Raw genomic sequence first — 21,799 nt, forward strand, 5'->3', positions numbered from 1 at the left:
ATCAAGCCAGCTCAGTTCAATTTTAAGCAGGTTGGTGTCTGAAAGTCAAGCTTGATAAGCTGTCTGAGCAACCAAATTTGCAGAAAACCTGCTAAAATAGAATCTAGGGAACAAACTGGAGCAACAGCGCAAACCAGAAGACCTAGTTTTAGACTAAAGAAAGATATGCTCTACCAAAGCCATTGAACCTAAAACCAGCTGTCTAGCATATTAGCAAACAGTAGCAGGCATAAGAATAGCTAAAGCTTATTAACATTTGGAAAAGCAAAACTCCATGTAAAGAAATCCAAAAATCAGACTTACTCCAACTACTTGAAGATCAAACACCTACGAAACTGTTAAAATGCAAAACTAACAGACTGTAAGTTCAAAACAAATAAAAAACAAAAAGGTTGAGCATCACACCCAACTATGGTTTCATGTTCAACTCAATCAACTTCCTCCATCTTGCTCTCCTCATTCCCATCATCCTCCAAGGTTGGCATGTCCAGATCCTCAGATGCGCCAACATCATCCTCATCAATGCTCAAACCCAACTTTAACATCTGATGGATCCTTGATCCAAAGGTGTTTGGGTCATCCAGGCTGAACCCAGAAGTGAGCAGAGCTGTCTCAAATAGCAACACCACCAAGTCCTTTACTGACTTATCATTCTTGTCAGCATCTACTCGCTTCCTTAGTTCATTCGTTATTGCATTCTCTGGATTGATCTCCATTGTCTTATTGCTCGGCATATACGAAGACATGTTGCTATCCCTCAGAGCCTGAGCCTTCATGATTCTTTCCATATTGGCCGTCCATCCATACTCCCCTGTCACAAGACAACAAGGAGAATCCACAATCCTATCTGGCACAACCACCTTCTCTACCTTATCACCCAATATATCTTTCATCACTTTGCATAAACCCTCAAATGCTGCCTTAGTCTCCTCCTTTTTCTTCTTCTCTTCCTCAGTTTCCTCCAACTTTAACCCTTCGTTGCTGAGACCAACTTTTTCCCATTGCATTCCTTGAGCTGCCCGACAGCATATTCATCAATTGCATCCACCATGAAAAGGACTTCATATCCTTCTTCAACCTCTCCAAGAAAGGAGAATTCTCAACAGTCTTCTTGCTCTCACCACTTATGTAGTAGATGCCATTCTGCCCTTCCTTCATCCTGGTCACATAGTCCTTCAGGCCCATCATCTCACCGCCACTCTTTGTTGAGCGGTACCTCAACAACTCAGTCAGTTTGGCTCTGTTCTGGCTGTCCTCATGGATGCCCAACTTGAGATTCTTTGAGAAAGATTCATAAAATTTGTTGGAGTCATCCCTGTTTTCAGCAATCTCAGTGAACTGTTCAATGCATTTCTTGACCAGATTCTTCCTAATCACCTTAAGAATATTGTTTTGTTGAAGCATCTCCCGAGAGATGTTGAGAAGAAGATCAAAAGTTGTTACGCACAAATGTCCAAGCAACCATGTAAAAATATAAAAAGCAATAATGGCAAAAAAGTACAGGATAAAATGACTAAATAACAGTAGCAAGATAATCTAGTGAAAGACAACATCAATGTTAATTTGTAATATCTCATAATTTTTCCTATATTTTTAAGCTCAAAAATATAATTTCAATTAAATATTTATATTTAATATGTCGAAATTGCTTAAAATCATTAAATATGGCTGACATCAATGGGGGTCTGGACCTAATCTAGGGCTCATTGAAGATATTTAAATATGATATGTAAAACATGTGAAAATTTATTTATTTTAACCTTTAAATTCGAGAAAAATTTAAGTTAAAATTAGGTTAAATTCAGAAAAATTTAGGATTGTAATGGATCCAGGACCGTAGTTAGATCCGTTATGGAATGTAGACCTCGTAGGAGACTTGTTTTGTCGAATTCGGATATGGGTTGGTTTATAAAATGCATTTTTCAAATTTGACTGGCCTCTATTTTGGGTCTTTTTCGTTTTGGATCAGAGTCGACCCACCCCACTTACATTTGGGTTGACATCAATATGAATCTGAATATAAGTCCAGGATCCATATTGACTACTACCCATGAATGGGATGATATCCAAATGGATATGAATATGGATTTGGATCATGAGTCCAACCCAGACCCATAATCCATCCATACCTTTTTAAAACAAATGAATTTTAAACTTTAAGAAACATATATATATATAGTAGTTATGATAGGGTAGAGTTCTACTAGCATGCTCTAGAAGATAGGATAGGGTAGAGGTCTTTTCCTATATAAAGAGAGAAGCAAAGCTCCTGTCCAAAATCGTCATCTAGAGAGAAAAAGAGAGGGAGGAGGAAAAAAAAAAGAATAGGCATCACCTTCTTCCTCTTCTTCTATTCTTTTCACATATTATAGCATAGCAAGGTATGGATTCCTCTCTTTTTTCGATAGAAAAGGGTTTAGCATGTCTTAAATCATATGGGTTTAAGGGCTGATCATATCTGAAAATTTCTGCATGAATATGCGATGTATTTTTTATGTTCTCGATGCTTAAAATTGATTTTCTACCTCTCTGAACATGTCTACAAATTTCTGTATGCATATGCTATGCATTGTTGGTGTTCTTGATGCTTAAAATTGAATTTCTGCATCCATGAACAGGTCTGAAAATTTCAGCATGCATATCATGTATATTTTTACTGTTCTTGATGCTTAAATCCAAGTTTATGCATCCATGAATATGTCTGAAAATTCTAGCATGCATATCATGTATATTTTTACCATTCTTGATGCTTAAATCCAAGTTTATGCATCCATGAACAGGTCTAGAAATTCCAACATGCATATGCATATTTTTATCGTTCTTCTTGTTTAAATCCATGTTTTTGCATCCATGAACATGTCTGAAAATTTTTGCATGCATATTTCATGTATTTTTTATGTTCTTGATGCTTAAATCCATGTTTTTACATCCTAAATCATGTCTGAAAATTTCTGCATGCATATTCCATGTATTTTTTATGTTCTTGATGCTTAAATCTAAGATTATGCATCTCTAATCATGTCTGCAAATTTTCAGCATGCATGTTGCTTATATTTTTTATGCTTTGATGCTTAAAATTTGATTTTCTGCATCCTTAATTATGCCTGCGAATTTCTGCATGTATAAAACATGTATTGTTGTGTTCTTGATGCATTATGTTAGTCTTTATGCGATCTGGACCAGATTCACAACATTATATATATATATATATATATATATATATATATATATATATATATATATATATATATATATATATATATATATATATATATATATATATATATCAGCCTGTGTTTTGGGCTGATTTCGCAGCATGAATTACAAGTATATCAGTCTGCGAATGTGACTATATTCACAGCACTGATGTACATGTAAATCAGTCTGCATTTTGGACGGATTCGCAGCAGCCTATATATATATATATATATATATATATATATGTTGACATATGTTGTTTACACCTGCTGCCCATGCACCATGCACATGTCGTTTGCACATGCCAATTGCTTATGCATATGCTGTCTACCTTATGTTGTTTGCATTACGCTGCCTTATGTTTGCTGTGTGTGTTGTCTGCGCTCTTGAGCAAATTTGCAGTCTAGCAAATACATACATACATACATACATATATATGCCTTGGGAATCGGGCACAGTTATAAAAGCTTTCATGTTCTTTTCCAGTTGCCCTAGATTTAATTCCTCCACCTGGAGAGTTCTTCCTGCTAATGCAGAGTCTAGGACAAGTGCTTCTAAATAAGTGAGTTTAACATAGCTAACTTCCACTGTATGACAGGCATGGTACAGAAGTCTCCAAAGAAGCATAAACCAGAGACTGACTGATTGTGGAATAACAGATGACAACAGCTTGAATCTCAGCTGGTTTGGAGTTAACCCTACACAGCATCCCTATTACAGTACACAGATATTGTATGGAACCAGTTTAGTTGAGGTCAGGTAAATCTAGATTATCTCACATCTGTTTCAATCCATATCTTAACCCCTTTTTTTCCATAAACAGAAGTGCAAAGGTCATACAAGTCAGTATAAACTTTCACAGATCATGCACCAACATGATTGTACTATTATTAAATATGTATGAACAAGTTTTGCATCTATAAGTAATTTTAAAAAGTCTAGAGCAATAAATAAGATGTGTGCAGTCATAGAAGCAGAAGTTAATGATGCATGCAACCTGATGTAATAAATGCTCCTTTGTAGATTTCACATAAAGAAGCTTCAACCATGTTGGATTGACTAAGAGTAAATATATTGACAGATTCAACTTCCATAGCATTTAAATGAGCCTATTTATAGATAGCATAAACTAGAGTCTCAGAAACATTATTCCCATGCAAAAACTGAAAAAAGAGAAAATAAATCTTTTTGAATCAAAATGTCATACGAAAAAGCCAAGCAGACACTGGTATATAAACTCCAAAAGCATTAACAGAAATAAAATGACCAGAACAACCAGAGAATACATCATAAAAGGTAGTCTCCAACTATTATAATTCACTGTCCATTTTTCACTATTTCATGGAAAAGCACAAAAGATGTGTGCAGTCTTAGTAGAAAAAGTTGATGATGATCATTTGTAAACAAACCCAAAAAAAGAAAACTTAGTGCTACAATTTGAATTATGATTCCCAGAGGACAGAAAATGAGGGTTCAAGAATAGAACAAAAGCAAACTCAAATCGGAAGAATTTGAGACTTTCATGACATCATACAACAAAGTAAAATTCTCACCTGCCCATCTCCATTGACAGCACCAGATTTTCTTAAAACCTGCCAAAATGTGCCGGATGGAGTGTCAAGATTACCTATGCCAGTTGTAGCTTGGACATCTACAAATTCAGAGCTAAGAACCCCACTGCTAGTGTTCTTCAACTTATCATTCTTGGTTTTGACTTCATCAACATTCAATTTTGCAGGAAACTCAACTGTAATGTCAAGAACATGAGCATGTTGAAACTTAATGCTGGTCTTCTCTGCCGATCTACATTGGGGACTTTCATCATGGTACCCTTGTGAATTGCCCAAATGAAAAACAGAGAACTACCTTTGACAAGATCACCAGAATTGAGATCGCGGTCGATATAGTTGTTTTCACAAATCCTTGTACTTTTCTCATTCCGCTCAATCTGCAACTAGTGTAGCAGGGCAAATCCTCCCTGTGGGAGGATAATTGATATCACCAGAAACTAGTGTAGCAAGTTGATAACTATCCCTTTCAAGTTCTAAAGCAAGATGATAACTATCCTGCAAGAATTGGGAAAGTCATGGTCAGATATTTTCATGCACAATCTGTTGAAAAGGGAAATAGAAACAGGGCATAGAAACAGTATAGCAATGACAAGTTAAAACTGATCAGTTATGTGCAAGGTTTAGCTACAATGAGATGTGAAGGATTGAGGTCCAACTGGACTAATAAGAACTAAGCTTGTTCTGTACTTAAATGTGTATGTACATGTGTGCATGCCCATGCACATGTATGTGTGGGGGTATTCATTCATTTTAATGGGGAATTCCAAATGCCAAATTAATAAGTTTTTTAGGAAAATATTAAGCAAAACCCCTAGTCCACACACAAGAAAACAGAAAGCATGAAAATGTACCTACCTCAATAGCCATGCATCCACTCTGTCCTGTCCCATATTTGGCTGCATAGCATGAATAGAATCCCCAAGTAAGGTTACACAGCCCGTACTCCAAGTAAGAACTGGTATAGTGGTATTCTATCATATATGTCACAATGAAGGATCATGTCCTTGTCTGCTGCAAGGATCAAGTATTTAAGTCCACTACTTTGTCACACCAACTCCCAAACATCTCGAGCAGCCTTTTCTTTCTGCCTGTGAGGAAAAATTGGCCTTCCACATTTTATATGAAGGCAATCCATAAATGCAATAAAAAACAGATGATGTTGGCAATAATATTTTGTTGTTTGAAAAACTGCCAAGAATAGGAAAAAGCATGCAAGAGATGATCTTGGCAATAATCATGAATTGCCTTATCCTCATGATGTCTCAAATTTGTGCATGTTGTCAAGAGTATATGTTTATTGAATCCCATGAATATTAAAAGACATCAAATTTTCAAGAAAAGGCATGTGAGGTGCGGATATATTAACTATAAAATAAGTCAATAAATAATAACTACAAAAGCTATTGAGAGTTCATGAAAAGAAATCTCTGTGATAAAACAAAAAATATTAGAAATATAGGAGAGATTTATCTTCCTCAGAAACTGTACAATAACCAACCAAATACGAGTATTTCAGCAAGACAAGGCTGGTGATTGCTAGCCGGAAACTTTGTATGCTATGTATATATTTTTCCAGAAAAGAGATGAAGTGGAAAATGTTAAAAGAATTAAGAAGCAACCTGGCACTTAATAAATTATTCAATTCAAAATGAAATTTACATCTGCCTGGAACAAAATGGTTCCACAACCAGATAACAATGCTATCTTAGCCACCTGCAGCATCAATTAGGGCAGTCCCCCCAGATCATGGTAATATGGGTTTATCAACATCAATCACCTTATGAACTTGTGATTTCGAAGTGATAAAGAAAATTTACATCAAAATATTGGGAACCCTAAGAGTAGAGAGGGGGAAGAAAAAATCATTAAAGGTCACCCATGTGAAACTGGTCAGTGATAACATGCCTCTGTGCAAAGGCCAAAAGGAATATGAACATGGGAAAAGATATTTTGCAAAGACTACCATTTTCCATGTCACTACCTTTGTTATAAAAAAATTTACATTTAAGATTTCAAGTTTTTGGGCACTTTTGAGGACAGAAAAAATTGTACAACAAGGAATCTTTCCGTGAATAGTCAAACTGGAGGATGGCCCTGTGGTATTTGAATCTAAGACCCCTAGATTTATGATAATGAAACTCTACCCATGTAACACCTCTCAGAAGAGATAAATGATCCCTGAAAGGAAATGAATCTATACAATCACAGACATAGAAAGTTACTCAAGGCTTTTTGAAAGATGCATATCAAATAATTAACAATAATGTGAAGTCTACCTTCAAAATGTCAATATAAGAACTTATATATAACTGATAGGTCATATCGCTTCACATGGCTAGTTAACTTTATAAACAGTTCAATCTTAGAGTTCTAATTAGCAGGGCATATTCACAGACATAAAAGGTTACTCAAGGCTCTCTGCAAGATGAACATCAAATAATTAACAACAATGTGAAAACCTATCTTCAAAATATCAATAGAAGAACTCATATTTCACTCGTAGGTCATTTAGCGTACATGATAACGATTGATATTGTCAGACAACTTCATAAAATAGTTCAATCTTAGAGCTCTAATAAGCAGTAAAAGATGGTCATTCTGCTAGTGGGATGTCTAATTTTTGGGAAGCCAGCTCACTCTTGAAAAGTTCATAGAAAATGAGGGAAACATTCAAATGAGAAGCTCTATTTCATTGACTATAGGCAATCATTATGGAACCTAAGACACTAGAATATGATTTAGGACCAACCATGTTGGATCAACACAAAAAATTTGTGCAGCTCTGCAATGAAATATATCAATGAGAGCAAATAACCACATTCGATATTCCAAGTAAACCCATAAAATCAAATTATCCATCTAGCATGGAGTCAACAATCTAAAATAAACCAATACACAAATGCAACTCTAAAGGCAAAACCTGCACCACATTACATCAAAATGAAAGATAAACGAATACCCACGTTCATTAATTAGGAAAAAGAGAAGAGCGTAGGAAAGGAAAAAGAAAAAGGAAACCTCAGACCTTGATGATCTTAGCAGCAATCGTGTATCTATGCCGCAGATAGAAGAGGTCGTCGGTGCGGCGCCAGAATCCGGTCAACCCCAGCTACTGGTGGCAGGTAAATGCAATAGGAGAAGGTGAGGACGCAAGTGCCGACGCCCCTGGTAAATGCGTAGCAGACTGCGAGAGATGGAGAGAGCTCGAGAGAGGGGGAAGTGGGGAGTGGCGGGTTGAGAGGAAAGGAAGGGGGTTTCCTACAGAGAGAGAGAGAGAGAGAGAGAGAGAGAGAGAGAGAGAGAGAGAGAGGTGGAGGGGAAAGGAAAAGGGAGGAGGGTTTTGGGGGAGGAAAATGGGGAGGGAACGAAAAGGAAAAGGGAGCCTGCGCCGGCGCGAAAATAAGACTTTCGCTGGCGCAGTTCAGTTTTGGCCAGGAAAGGGTTTTTTTTGGTGGTGCAATCCGGAGTTGCGCTGCGCCAGAAAAACTCCTTTACCGTGGCGCAGTCCATTTCTGCGCCAGCAAAAACTTTTTTTTTTTCAAACCCTATATTTCCTGTAGTGTTGGGGGTTCTATTTTCATTATGAACCCTGTGAAAAAAATAATTTTTTTCAAATGAGCCGAGCCACGCTTGAACCGCCTATGTTCAGTTCATTTGGCTTGTTTACTAGCCCTATTTATGGTCATTTGGCATACGAGTTTTAGGAGAAATATCATACTTGTAGATTTTGGCATCCAATGAGATATGATTAATTAAATTCGCGAACTTGGCTGCAGTTCATGAGCTTGGCTGTCTATTTGTGACCCCACTAATCACGTCTGACAACTCATAGAAATAATATAGCTCATTAACTTTGTCATGATGCCCGAATAGTGCAAACATTGGATTTCATGAATTTAATGAAGACTATGAAATGACCATCCAAATTTTCCCTAGATTTATCTCTACCAAGTCCATTTACAACTTTGATTTTTTATTACAGTATCAGCATTAAGCTTGGTTAAAAACATAAGGGTCCATGCTAGTTGCTGCAAAGCTGTACCAGTTCACTACATTGTCCAATCATGTGTAGCTGCACTGAAAACCCATAACTTTCAAGAATCTCAATATCCTCCTACTAGAAATCAATATAAATGCATTAAAATTCAAGAAATTCCAGTTTTTCAATGTTAACTAAGGTTGCATTTTAATTCTACCTCAATATCTAGGTTTTGGACTTACAGCAAACAATTGAGAAGTTGGCACAAGAGCGGGTGCGAGACATGATCTGGATCACTGGATCATTAGCATCCGTTTTCGGAAATTTGGATTTTTTTCATTATTTGGGTCCTTGCAGTAAATATAGGATACAAAAGATTCATATTGGAATTTGGATGGCGATTATTAAAATTAGGAAACTTACGTGAATTAATACTCTTATCTTAATTAAAAACAGTTTTAAGAAAAACAAAGAGAAAAAGAAGCCCATGGACTTACCGCTTTTTATGATATCCGGCAATATATTTTGACTTAGGCTTTCGGGCTCTGTTTTGGAGCCGGAGGTGAGAGGAGATGGGAGTGTCTGACCCTTCTTGTCTCTCATCTGACCTCTCTTTTCCTTGGATATCACAGTTGTAGGGATACATGCGGTTCCCTGTTACTAGGACGATTCTTCTGTCTTCTTGTAGTCGTCTCTGGCTGGCTTGATGGGAAGCTCCTCAGGTGGGGGCGAGGAGAGCATCCTCAATCTGTCCTTCAGAGGAAGATAGACTCTCTGGATCATTCCAAGGCACGTAAACTTTTTTTGATATTTTAGACTTGCTGCTTTATGCTGTCCTCTTTATTTCTAGCTTTTTTCTGATTTGCACTCTTTTCAAATTTCAGGTGGTGTGGAGGCCTTACACGAGCAGGGAGCTACAGCCCTTGTATCCTTGTGTTTGACAGGATCGACGAGCTCTACTATCCAGACAAAGCAATGCAGCAGTTCAGCCATCGACAGGGCATTCCAGCTGCACCAACGATAAATAAGCTCTTCCACTTTTCCTTGGTACAAGTCAGGGGCAGAAAAATGATGGAGTCTGAAAACTCTTGGAAGGTCTGCGGAGCTTGGGTGATACAAGCAGAACCTTGAGAGCGTCCCAAGGACGATGAAGAGTACTTAAGGTGCTATTCTTCGGTACAATTGAGTCCACTCTGTCGCAGACTGGGACAAGACGGAGATGAGGCACCATTGTTGTGGGGTGAAGATAAGTAAGCACAGCTCAATAGTAATAAATAGTCAGCGTTCTTAATTTCCACAGTTTCAAATTTGGCACAATGAACAAGGACAGACTTCTGTAACATTGTCACATTCTCGAAAATTTAATGAGGTGGCCACAAAATCCAAAACTCACATATTTGACAAAAACTTCCGAAGAAGAGTCACGGTCATTAATCATTATTATTATTGAATATATACCCCAATGCAAACTATCTTGGCTCGGTGATGTTGATTTTCAGGTCATTTTATTCCCTTGATTAGTTAAATACATATTCTCAATTATAGAACAGTAACTTAAACATGTGATCTGCATATTGGACATAGTGCCCATTTAAATGTACATGCAATTCTAATAAATGCATAGAGATCTGCATCAACTTTGCTACTCCGGGTTGCACAAAAAAAAATACAGTAATCCCACTGTACATTAAAGGTAAATCTCTTCAAGCTATGAGAGCACTATCAGGAAAGATCTGAGTCTTCTGAGTCACTATTTTACGTTATTCGGCCAATAGCAATGAAACTTTGCCCGTGGGCAGTAACGTTAGCCAATCATCTTTGGTTGTGTATACGATACTTTTCCTATCAAATTTAGCAGCTGGTCTATTACTTTAAAAAAATAACTAAGCCTAAATTGACCCCATGCTTGGCTAATGTAATCTAAGATATCGTTGTAATCAGCTACAAAGAGAAACTAAGCTGAGAGATGAATGTGTCTTTTCTTTTTTCAAAGGCAAACTGGGGTTAGGCAGACCCCTACCAGTTATACAACTGTACCATTGGGTTTTGAACCTGCAACGTCCCAACACAAGGTGACATGCACTAGCTGCTCCTACCAGACAAGCCGAGCCCCAGTTGGTGATAGATGGATGTGCTTTACTTGGTTACCAGTCAAAAGTTTGGCACTCTCACAAATCGATTTAGTTCTTGGGATTTTCTTGGCTAGGAAAGGCAATAAATTAAATTTAAAAACACTAGAAACAACTTGGTGCATCTGTAAATAAAAATATGAAAATATAAATTGCAAAACGTAAAAAAAAAATGAAAATCATAATAAGATCATTATATATCTGAAACAGGACAGATTCTGAATTTGTCATGATTTTACTTAGAATTTCATAATGCATGAATTTCCCATGGGTAAATCTTCAGAATCATGTTTTCTTGCTATGGTCCAATAAAGATTCAAACCACACGATTTTGAGAAAGCACACACATAGAGAAGAATGGGTTTTCATCTAGGGTTTGATTAGATTTGGAATTTTTTTATTCTGTTTGGGTGATATTCCAATATGACTGTAGCTCTTGTACTAAGTCCCTTGTGGTATAGTTAGTTTCTATCTTGATAACTATCATGGCGTAAGGAATGGTGATGCATGACTTGCAAATAAAGAAGCTAGAATAATTTGAATGGTATATTGGATTGGTTTCCCATGTTGTTGGGTTTACTTATATGGACGTGGGTGCGGTGTAGTTGGCCTTGTTTTGTTTCTAGTTCTGTAAATCATGCTTCTGTGCAAGGGTTGTAGCAGTATTTTAGAGTTTTTAGTTGGTGTCACAATGTTGTCTTTGTAATATATTGCTAAGATATTTGTGTGTTACAGATGATTCTAATTTTTTGTTATTCTTGACTCCATGCATTTGACTCTATTTTTTTCAACATTTCTTTAAACAAAAGAAAAAAAAACTTGTCAAGGTGAGTTCTTCATCTGAATGGAGATGAAATTATATAGTGTCACGAGTGACATTTTCAATTTTTGTTGCACAAACACTTGTGGTTTTATCATCTTTTTCTTTTCTTCATATTCTCTACAGTGTTAAAGAGTGTTGTTTTTGTGGCCGTAGAAACTCTTTGCATGTTCCTGAACCTCCTTTGGACTCATTTTTTTGTGCATATTAAGAATTTTTTGCTGCATGGGGTTATTTCTATTACATTCCGTTTACATTTTTGTGCATGTTAAGTATTCTTACTTCAAAGTTATAAAAGTTTTATATTTGCAACAAAAAAGTGTTTGTTATGGATTCTAGTTTATTTGGTTGATTTAGATCTCTGTTGTAAAGGATTTAAATAAAGTGGAACCTTTGTACATTCTTACTTATCAGGGTAGGGACAGATCCAAGTGACTTGATCTTGAGGCCCACACCAAATCCAAACACCCAATGTAAAGGGGGAATCTGGAATCTTTGGGTACAGAAAATGCCTTAAATTCAGAGCTTTATAGAATGGTGAAAGGGGGACAAATCACAAAACCAAAGATATGATACCCTAGAACCCTAGATCCATATCTTCAGATCTAAGATCCAAGATGATTTGGATTGCACACTCAAGATTGTATTAAAACTTGAGACACAATATCTTGCATGATCTATTTTCAAGAGTTCACTAACAGTCAGCAATGTAAACCAAGTAATAGATAGTCCTCCCAAAACAGGCTGAAACTGCCCATGTTCAGCTTGAACTTTGTCTCCCAAATACCAAATAGACCCTGTAAACTTATCCCAAAGGCCATAATGACTACTGATCAGGTAATCCAGGAGGCATACATGTTATCCTATTGCTTTTTTTATGATGAGAGATATCATTACATTTTTTGTTTTTGGGTATATATTAAAATATCAATACTTTCTTCTCAACTTTAGTAACATCCAAACCATCTAAAGTCATGAGATTTTACAAAATTATGTTGATCAAATTTTACCAAATTTAAATGCTATCACATGAACTTATTTACTCCCAACTTCTAGCCTATCTTGATAATGTGATGGATGTAAACCAACATATGAAACAATGTACCCTGCATGGGCAAAAGTCCAATCTTTACAGAATCATGTAGATATGTCCACCTTTCTCACATCATTAAAGCATGAATTCTTCTCAAGGTTTTTCAGTCTTTGTATTCTCCATTTCATGTTCACCAGTTGCCCAACTCTCAGACCATCAGATGGAAAGGGCAGGAAACCAACTGCAGGACATGGATCAAGCAACGACCTTTGTAAGGCAAGGGCACACTTGAACAGTAGCTGCTCCTTTCCATGGGTCGCCTTAAATTCATTATCATCTAGTGCCATGGGTACATGTGCACCAATTACTCGGTTGCCAGAAATTCAAATAGTTTCTACCCATCTGCAAATCAACCTTTCCCACATGAACAAAGCCATCTTGAAGATCTAGTCATGCATCATAGACTGTCACTGTTCCCTTCACTTGTGAATGTCAAATTACCTAGAAAAATAAACCACAAATAAGGATTGCTTGTGAAAGACAAATACAACCGAATTGTTAAGTAATTCTATATAGAAAATCTAATGCACAAAAATTTCAGTTAGAACCATCAAAGGGACCCAACATATTATAACTATTAAATTAGCACCAGGTGACTAGGTTTTGGGTATTCAATAATAAAAACAAACCTCATGTCAAGTCATTAGCTTGACAAAAGCATACAATAAACTCACTTTGCAATTTAAACATGACTAAATGACAAAACTAATGCAAAATCCTTTAAACTCAGAAACTACTAGCAAAACACAAAGTCCATAGGCTAGAAGCTGAACTTATGAATCCCAAGAAAAATGAGATAACTGGCAGCATTTTGTTATGAGAAAACAAAAAAGCAAAGTAGACAAGCTATGGCATTCACCTGCAGCAAAAGATAAAATAAAATATACAATGTTTTCTCAAATATGAAGTACCTGCAAAATTAGTGTGCCATCATTGCATTTATCAGCAACATGCATGCTCATATGAAAAGGATCAGGAAAGTGCACAACAATAGTCCTGGAAATGTTCCAGAAGGCATTATAGAATAGATGTATAAATAAGTATTGTGGTAAAGAAATAAGTGTTCAACTAACAATCATAGTCAACTTTGGTCTGGATTTGAGCCTAACCAGATCTGCTTTAAACAAAATCATTTACCATCCAAGTCTGATGGTGAGAAACAACTTTGAAGCAGTTATTTTCTGTACAAGTAAGATATGGATAAAGAAGCAACTTTGAAGCATCTGCATAGAGTTTCAAAATGACACCTTTGAGTAAGCAACCATAACAGTCTAGATATTAGAAATTCATGAGCCAAAGAACCAAGTAAGAACCTAAAACATTTGATTGTTGGATATAGATATGGTGATAAACATTTGATTGTTGGATATGCTAAGTTAGTTGTATGCATTCATTTACATCATCCTATGTTGGATACATTTTCTTAGTTTTACATGTATTAGTATTATAATTTTCAATATTGTATATGATGATGTAAATCTATGTGGTTAGGCTTATGTTATTTTTTTTCTCAATAGTGTAATGCTTAGCATTTTTGATAATTTCAAAAAATAATTTAATTAAAATTAATGGTAATTTTAAATGTTTATTTATTTAATAAATAATTAATTAATGATATTTACTTAATTAAATAGAATAGGGTATCACGTTGGATCATATGAGTGAATCCTAGTTTGGATCTTGGACCTTTTGGATAGAGTTCATAGTCCATGTAGGATTTCATAATTCACATAATTAAATAATTAAGATAATTAACATTTAATTAGACTTAACTAGACTTTGACTAGTCAACATAGGTGACTCACCAAGGAGAGAGAGATAGGGGGACGTTCCTAGGGGAGAATCCATCTTGTTGTGTGGGGTGACACCTAAGATGGGCGGTTAGATAGATTGCTTAATTGCCAAGGTAGGTAGTTTGATGAGGTGACATTTAATTATTGAGTTTTTATTTTTCTTAAACATATTCTAGGCATAAACTAGAATCACAAATAGGAACCATGGTGAGGTGTCCTTAGAATAGGAATGTCCATAGGATTTTGATAGAGTTCAAGTTAGAACCCAATTCAAGAGGGGGATGATTTTTCTAGAGGAATCCTTTAGAAGAAGGGGGACCCACCTAAGAACCCTCCTTAGAGAAGGAGTTTTGGGTTCCAAAAGGAGACCCAAACCCCTCTATAAATAAAGGGGTTAGCCTCTTCTCTCTCTACTCACATTTTTGGAGAAAACATTGGAAGAAAAGAGAAAGAGGGACGTTTTTGGAGAAAGAACCAAGGAAGAAGAAGAGGAGGCCGGCCAAGGTAAGCCTTCTTCCATAAGTTTTTTTAGTTATTTTTGTAGTATGGTCAGATACAAGGTCTGTATCTTGACCTTAGACAACATTCACTTGAGTTGGATGAGAGATCTATGGTCTCTTTTCAGATTTCGTTGGTGTTTCGAGTGCTCTTTATCGCACTACGATACTCATTCATGCATTCATTGTGATTTTCTTTCATTTACACATCAAAGGTACGAGGTGTGTCATTATTCAGTATGTTTAGGGTTTAATATAGGTTGATCAAACATGAAATAGTGTTCCTATGGTTCAATTTAAGTTATATTGATTTTTAAAACCCTAGTTTTGATTCTATATATTCGTTTTTAATCGTAAGCTTGATTTAATCCGTAATTTGATGCAATGAGGATTAATGTTTAAATTCATGTTTCATGTTAGATTTGATGTTTGCATCATATTAGATATATTCATGCCTAGATTTAATATAGTTTATATGGATAAAAAATTTAATTGGGAGTTTTCATAAAACTGAAATCTTTTTAAAAACCGTCTTTGAGAAAAACATGTTTTTTTGCATAAAACGTTGGATCTTATGTTTGACTAATGATATGTATGTTTTCATATTTATATCGTGTAAATGTTTATATACATGTGCATGATGTTCTTATGATTAATCCAAAATTGTTGGATGCATGTTCTTGATGTTTTTTTATAAAAATCATGAATTTCTTGATGTGTTTCTTGAAAACTATGTTCTATCCTGCATTTTTATTCTGACCAGTTTTAACAAAATTTATGGTTCTCCAAAATGGTGAACCCAAAAAATCGTAAATTTTAGAAAAATGTTTCAGACATGTAGGATCAGTCATAAAAGAAATTTTGGGTTCATTTGAGTTCGGATTGGGAGATACGACTTCTGTAAGTCAGCACATAATTTATATCAAGATAGAAATTTTGTGAAGGCTACATGATTTTTCTGATTTTATTTCTCTCAATCTGTTTGATGTTTATGACAAAGATTTCTATGTGTAATTGTTTATATATTGAAGAATACGCAATAGAAATCTTGTGTACTGATTCATTATGGTTTTAAAATTAAAAATCATGAAAGTTTGTTCAAGAACCTAAATTTTTTATAACACAGTGTGTCCAAGAACAAAAATAGACTGTAGTGCATGAATTTTAATTCTCAACTGAAATAGAGTTTAAACATAATTTATTTTGGATCTTGTATCAGACATATCTATCTAACTACAGTAAAAATTATAGAATTTATTTCTTTTTGTAAATTCATTGGATGGCGGTTTTTCGATAAAGCCAAACCGGATAGGTCTGTTCTGTGAACAAAAAATCAGTTTCAGTAAAAGATTTATTATTCCTTGATCCAAAATGGGTTTAGACCTAGGTTTTTGCATGTAGACATCCGACAATATACGTATCCACAGTAAAAACCTGAGAATTTATTTTAATCGGTGTGAGGGATGACATAATTTATACTGACAAACAGAAATTCTATTTTTATAATTCTGCATGTAAACTATTTTGGCTTAATTGCATATGATATGCAGATTTGCATGCATGCAAAGGTTCTAAATGTGTACCAGATATTATTTATGCTATGATATATATATATATATATATATGTGTGTGTGTGTGTGGATGATGATCATATGTTGCATGTGGTTATAATTTATGGCTTTTAAATGCCGCATGAAGTAAATGCTTGCTTGAATACATGAAACAATTCAAGAGATGGACTTGATTATATTATAAATTAGGAGTAAACTACGTGTAGGCCTATTGATGGTTGTGTACTAGTGCATAAATTTTGTAATAATCATGTACATACATTGTTTATGATATGTTATAATGCATATAATTAATTGATGGTTGTGTACTAGTGCATATAAATTTTGTAATAAGTTTTAAGCATGTTTTCTATGTTCGACCCGAACTTCACTGCTAGTGTGAACCGGTAATTTAAGATTTGATGCACAGTTTACACAAATGATTTTTATTGAAAAATCTCTTTTAAAATACTTTAAAAAAAAGTTGCATCAAATTTTTTGCACCGTTACCGGGGAACGACGATTTAAAACTAAGTACTCACTTTATTGTCTTTTTCACGTATATTTAGGATTGTTAGTTGCTTTTGCATTTTTATTAGAATTGCTTAGTTTAATTTTTTATTGATATCTAGGATTGCTTAGTTTGCTTTTGTTTATTATTTATGATTGCTAGAACCACGCTGAGTGCAAACCATAGAGCCAATTTACTTTTTCTTCACGACCCACCTACTAGGGTACCATTTTAGGTGACTATGCATGTAGTTTATTTTCAATCTCTATATCTACACTTGAGTGGTGTTTGTTATTTTCAGTATTATTTTATTTTTGCTTGCTTCGTGGTGTGGTTTGATTGCGATTACACACTAGTGTAGGTAAAAAACTATTTTTGTTTGCTATACCAGGTCTAACTGCGGTATCTGCAAGGATGACGCTCCCAGGACCCCCAACTCCAAATTGTGCTTCCCAATCCGAAATAGTTGTTTAGGAGCCGCTCACCACAAGCTAGAGCAATGGGTGAGGAGGTTCCAACCCGTCCTTTGAGGGAGTATTTCGTCTCTACCGAATATACTCTTGACTCCTGCATCATAAGACCTGATGTAGGAGCGAATCAATATGAGATAAAGGCCACTGTAATCCAAATGCTATCATCATTTTACGGCCTTAGCAACGAGGACCCTTACCGTTATCTCGACAAATTCTTAGAGATATGTTCCACTGTGCGGATCAACAACTTTGGAGATGATGCACTTAGGTTGACTCTCTTCCTGTTCTCCTTTAAGGACAAAGCCAAGTATTGGTTAAAGTCCTTAGATACGGTAAGGATTGTCACATGTGATCGATTACAAAAAGAATTCTTGAAAAAGTACTTTTTCATTAGCAAAATAAACCAGTATCGAAAGGTCATTACCAGTTTCAATCAGATCAAGGGAGAACAATTTCACGAGACCTACTTAGGAAGTGTCTCCACCACCAAGTGCCCAAATGACTGCTGGTGCAGTATTTCTACGATGGCCTGACTAAGAAAGACAAGCAAATGGTTGATTCCTCGTGTGGGGTTCATGCTTAAGAACTAAGACGAGGCATGGGCCCTATTTGAGATATTGAGTGAAAAATCGATGCACCATGCCACACCCTCAAGAGCAGATCATGCAACATCTGCAACTGGGGGACTCAAGAAATGGGGGATATATGAGGTAGGGGCCTCCCAAGAGTTGCTTCACAAGGTTGATATGCTGACTCAAAAATTGGATCAACTTCTTTCTAGCTCTTCCCTAGCCCAGCAGGTGTGTGCATTGTGTGCTAGCCCAACACACCAAATCATGGACTGTCTCGAAGTGCCACAATACCCTGAATTTGTGCAGGAACAAGTTCAGGTGATGCAAGGTTTCGCTAGGCCTGCTAATAATCCCTTCTCGACAACCTATAACCTAGGATGACAAAACCATCTAATTTTTTCATGGAGAAATCCATAAGGCCCATCCCCTGTTCCTGCCCAAATATAGGTTAGACCGGGTAACTACCAACAAAGTTACCCAAGACCCATGTTCCCACAAGCTCCACCCCAATTTAGCTAGCCTTCTCCCTAGAAACCTACATCGAGCCAGTCTTTTCAGGAGAAGCTCATCGAGGCCTTTTCTAATATCAAGGTCAACCTTAACTCCCATACACAATTAATAGCGAAGCTAGAGACTCAGATGGGGCAACTGGCTGAAGCTTTGAGCAGGCGCAGTAAGGGGAGCCTTCCTAGTCAACCTATTGTCAACCCTAAGGGTAAGGAACCTATTCATGGCCTGCACATGATTGATTCACACCAAGAGCAGGCCCAGGCTATCACTACCCTTAGGAGTTAGAAGGAATTTCATGAAACAAGGGAGACTGCAGAAGAATTTCAGAGACAGACTAGTGAGCAATCGATCCCTTTAGATACACCAATGAAAAGTGGGAGGGCTTCACCACCAGAGCCTTCAAAATCATATATACCTAGAGCCCCCTTTCCTCAGGCTTTAGAGAAGCCCAAATCCTTTGGCAAGAAGGGAGTGAAGATGAACGACATGCTTGAGTTATTCAAGCAGGTCCATATAAACCTCCCATTGATAGAGGCCATATACCAAGTTCCCGCCTATGCGAAGTTTCTCAAGGAGCTTTGCACTCAGAAGCAGAAGTCGAGGTCTAGTGCACCTAATAGAGTATACCTAGCTGAGCAGGTGAGTTTGAGTTGCATAAGACTCCACCCTAGCTCAAGGACCCCGAGGCACCGATTATTTCATGTGTCATAGAAAACATTATCATTGAGCGTGCTTTGCTCGATCTTAGGGCAAGTGTCAATATCTTGTCAGGTTTCTTTTATGACACATTTGGGCTTAAGGATATGAAGCCTACACCGATGAACCTGCAATTAGTGGATAGATCCATCAAGGTCCTGTGAGGGATCCTTGAGGACGTCTTGGTCAAGGTGGAGGACTTCTACTTCCCCGTAGACTTCATTATTCTGGACATGGAAGGTGTGGATCACGTCCGACAAATGGCCATCATTTTGGGACGTTCTTTCTTGGTGACAACAAATGTTTGCATAAACTGTCGTACTAGAGCCACGTATGTGTCCTTTGGCAACAAGAAAATGAGATTGAACATCTTCAATACTGCCATGGGGCCTGCAGGCAAGGATGCTTATTTTCAGGTAGACATTATCTAGGACTTGGTTGAAGCAAAGCCATTGTGGATGTTGAGTGACCACCCTCAAGATGAGGATGATGTGTTGCTTCGAGAGGATGAGTCTGAGTTGAATGATGTGATGATGGTCTCACCAGGCGAGAGGCAAGTGGCCTGGACTTTTGAGCCCCTCTCAGACCTGGCAAAGTTACCTGGCAAACCCTTAATTGAGTGTCTGTCGGTCCTTGAGTTGAAGCTGTTACTGGCCTCGCTAAAGTATGTCTTTTTCGGTAACTAGCTGACACTCCCCGTCATCATTGCATCGGACTTGACGAGCGATCAAGAATATCAATTGATTCAGGTTCTGTAAGAGCATAAGACGACCATAGAGTGGTATGTTGCTGATCTGAAGGGGATAGACCCTTCTTTTTGCATGCACAGGATCATAGTGGATGGGGGTGTTAAACTCTCCGGAGAAATGCAAAGGCTAAACCTGAATATGAAGGAGGTGGTGAAGTGGCTGGATGCAGGGATTATTTATCCCATCTCTAATAGTCAATGGGTGAACCTTACACAGGTTGTTCTCAAGAAATTGGGGCTCACCGTGATGATGAATGAGAAAGGAGAGAGCATCCCTGTGAGAACCACCACAGGGTGGCGAGTCTGCATAGATTACAGGAGGTTGAACCAGAGTTGTCGGTCGAGGAAGCGGGAAGCGAGGCACTTCTAAAATTTTAGGAAGCGGGAAGCGCTGGACGACTTAGGAGTGAACCGGGAAGCATCTCGAAAGCGAACCGAAAGTGACCTAATAAGCGAAAAAGAAAGCGACATAGGATTCGAGTGAGAAGCGAAAGGAAAGCGAATAAGAATCAAAAGTTTGCATTTATGAAAAAATGTTAGACAACATAACAACGAAGAAAGACAAAATTCATATTGGCCGACTGTTTCTAGCAATAATGATATTTATTTAAAATTTTAAACAACTAACTGCAACATACTTAATAGGGATGATAAGCTCAATCATGCTCGGTATACATTTTGTATAATATGTTTTTATATTATAACTTATATATTTTTATAATATGAATTCAAGAATTTTCCTATAATATATTTTTATATATTATACTTATAAGTATTTCTTTTGTTTCTTTTATCATGCTCGGTATACACTTGATCAACATCTAAGTTCAGAATTCACATAAAGCAAAGTCAATTCAAGAGATCAAGGAGAGAATGGAAGTTTGCAAGATCAGACACCATAATGAAACCATAAGACAACTTGTGGAGGCAGAACTTGTTTTTCATTGACTTTGAAATTGAAAACAATAATCCATATATATCCAATAGTGAAAGAATAATAAAAGTGATCCAGTCAATCGGATTAGGCACTCGTCAAAATGACTTAAAACCTACAAGAATCCTGACTCAGGATATTACCATGAACAAATGTTTACTTTACCATGCTAACACCATGTAATTTAGCCATACTATTCATTTACCGATGCACACCTTTCACTTTTCAAGAATTAAATACAAACAATTTCAATGTGCTTGTTCTTTCCATGCTATATTAGAATGATGGAGATGTAACATAGCAGAATTTTCATAATAGAACAAGAACCTGATTATGTGTTGATGGCGTGATACCCATCTGCAGTACCTGCTGCTACAACATGTCACAGGGACACTCCAACTTAATCCCATATCATGTCCCCTTGTAATAGAAAATTTCATAAAACTGGCATATGACGCAGAGGTTTTGCAGTCACTACCCTGGCAGCATAAAACTCTGAGGGCTTACCACCAATGTGGTATCCCATGTAGTAAGCAGGTCTTGTGCCAAGCCGAAAGCTAGAATCCCTCTACCTCATGGGGCTTAAGAGATGGTTAGGGTCTGCCTAACCCCAGCTTGCCTTAAAAAAAAAAAAAAAAACTCTGAACGAGAGTCACCATGCTTGGCTTGTGAAGGGGTTGCAGTAGTGCGAGAGAGCGTGAGAGAAGAGATGGAGAGAATCGAGA

General features: G+C 36.8%; 1 protein-coding gene and 1 long non-coding RNA gene across 2 annotated transcripts in view; both read right to left on the reverse strand.

The window, feature by feature from the left end:
- Positions 1–428: 428 nt before the first annotated feature.
- LOC149837293 (heat shock protein 82-like) lies at positions 429–5,636 on the reverse strand. The gene is given in 8 exon segments (XM_090008007.1): positions 429–979; positions 982–1,071; positions 1,074–1,431; positions 4,108–4,136; positions 4,196–4,307; positions 4,752–4,945; positions 5,065–5,152; positions 5,625–5,636. Coding segments are annotated over 8 exon segments (1,434 nt in total).
- A 6,965-nt stretch (positions 5,637–12,601) lies between these two features.
- The window catches only part of LOC149837294 (uncharacterized), a 37,683-nt gene continuing 28,485 nt past the window's right edge, over positions 12,602–21,799 (reverse strand). The window contains exon 3 of the long non-coding RNA XR_016432093.1: positions 12,602–13,231. This is a non-coding gene — a long non-coding RNA (uncharacterized LOC149837294). The remainder of the gene's footprint in view (positions 13,232–21,799) is intronic.

This window comes from Nuphar pumila, chromosome 5, assembly GCF_984573655.1.
Source record: "Nuphar pumila chromosome 5, dmNupPumi1.hap1.1, whole genome shotgun sequence".
NCBI lineage: Eukaryota > Viridiplantae > Streptophyta > Magnoliopsida > Nymphaeales > Nymphaeaceae > Nuphar > Nuphar pumila.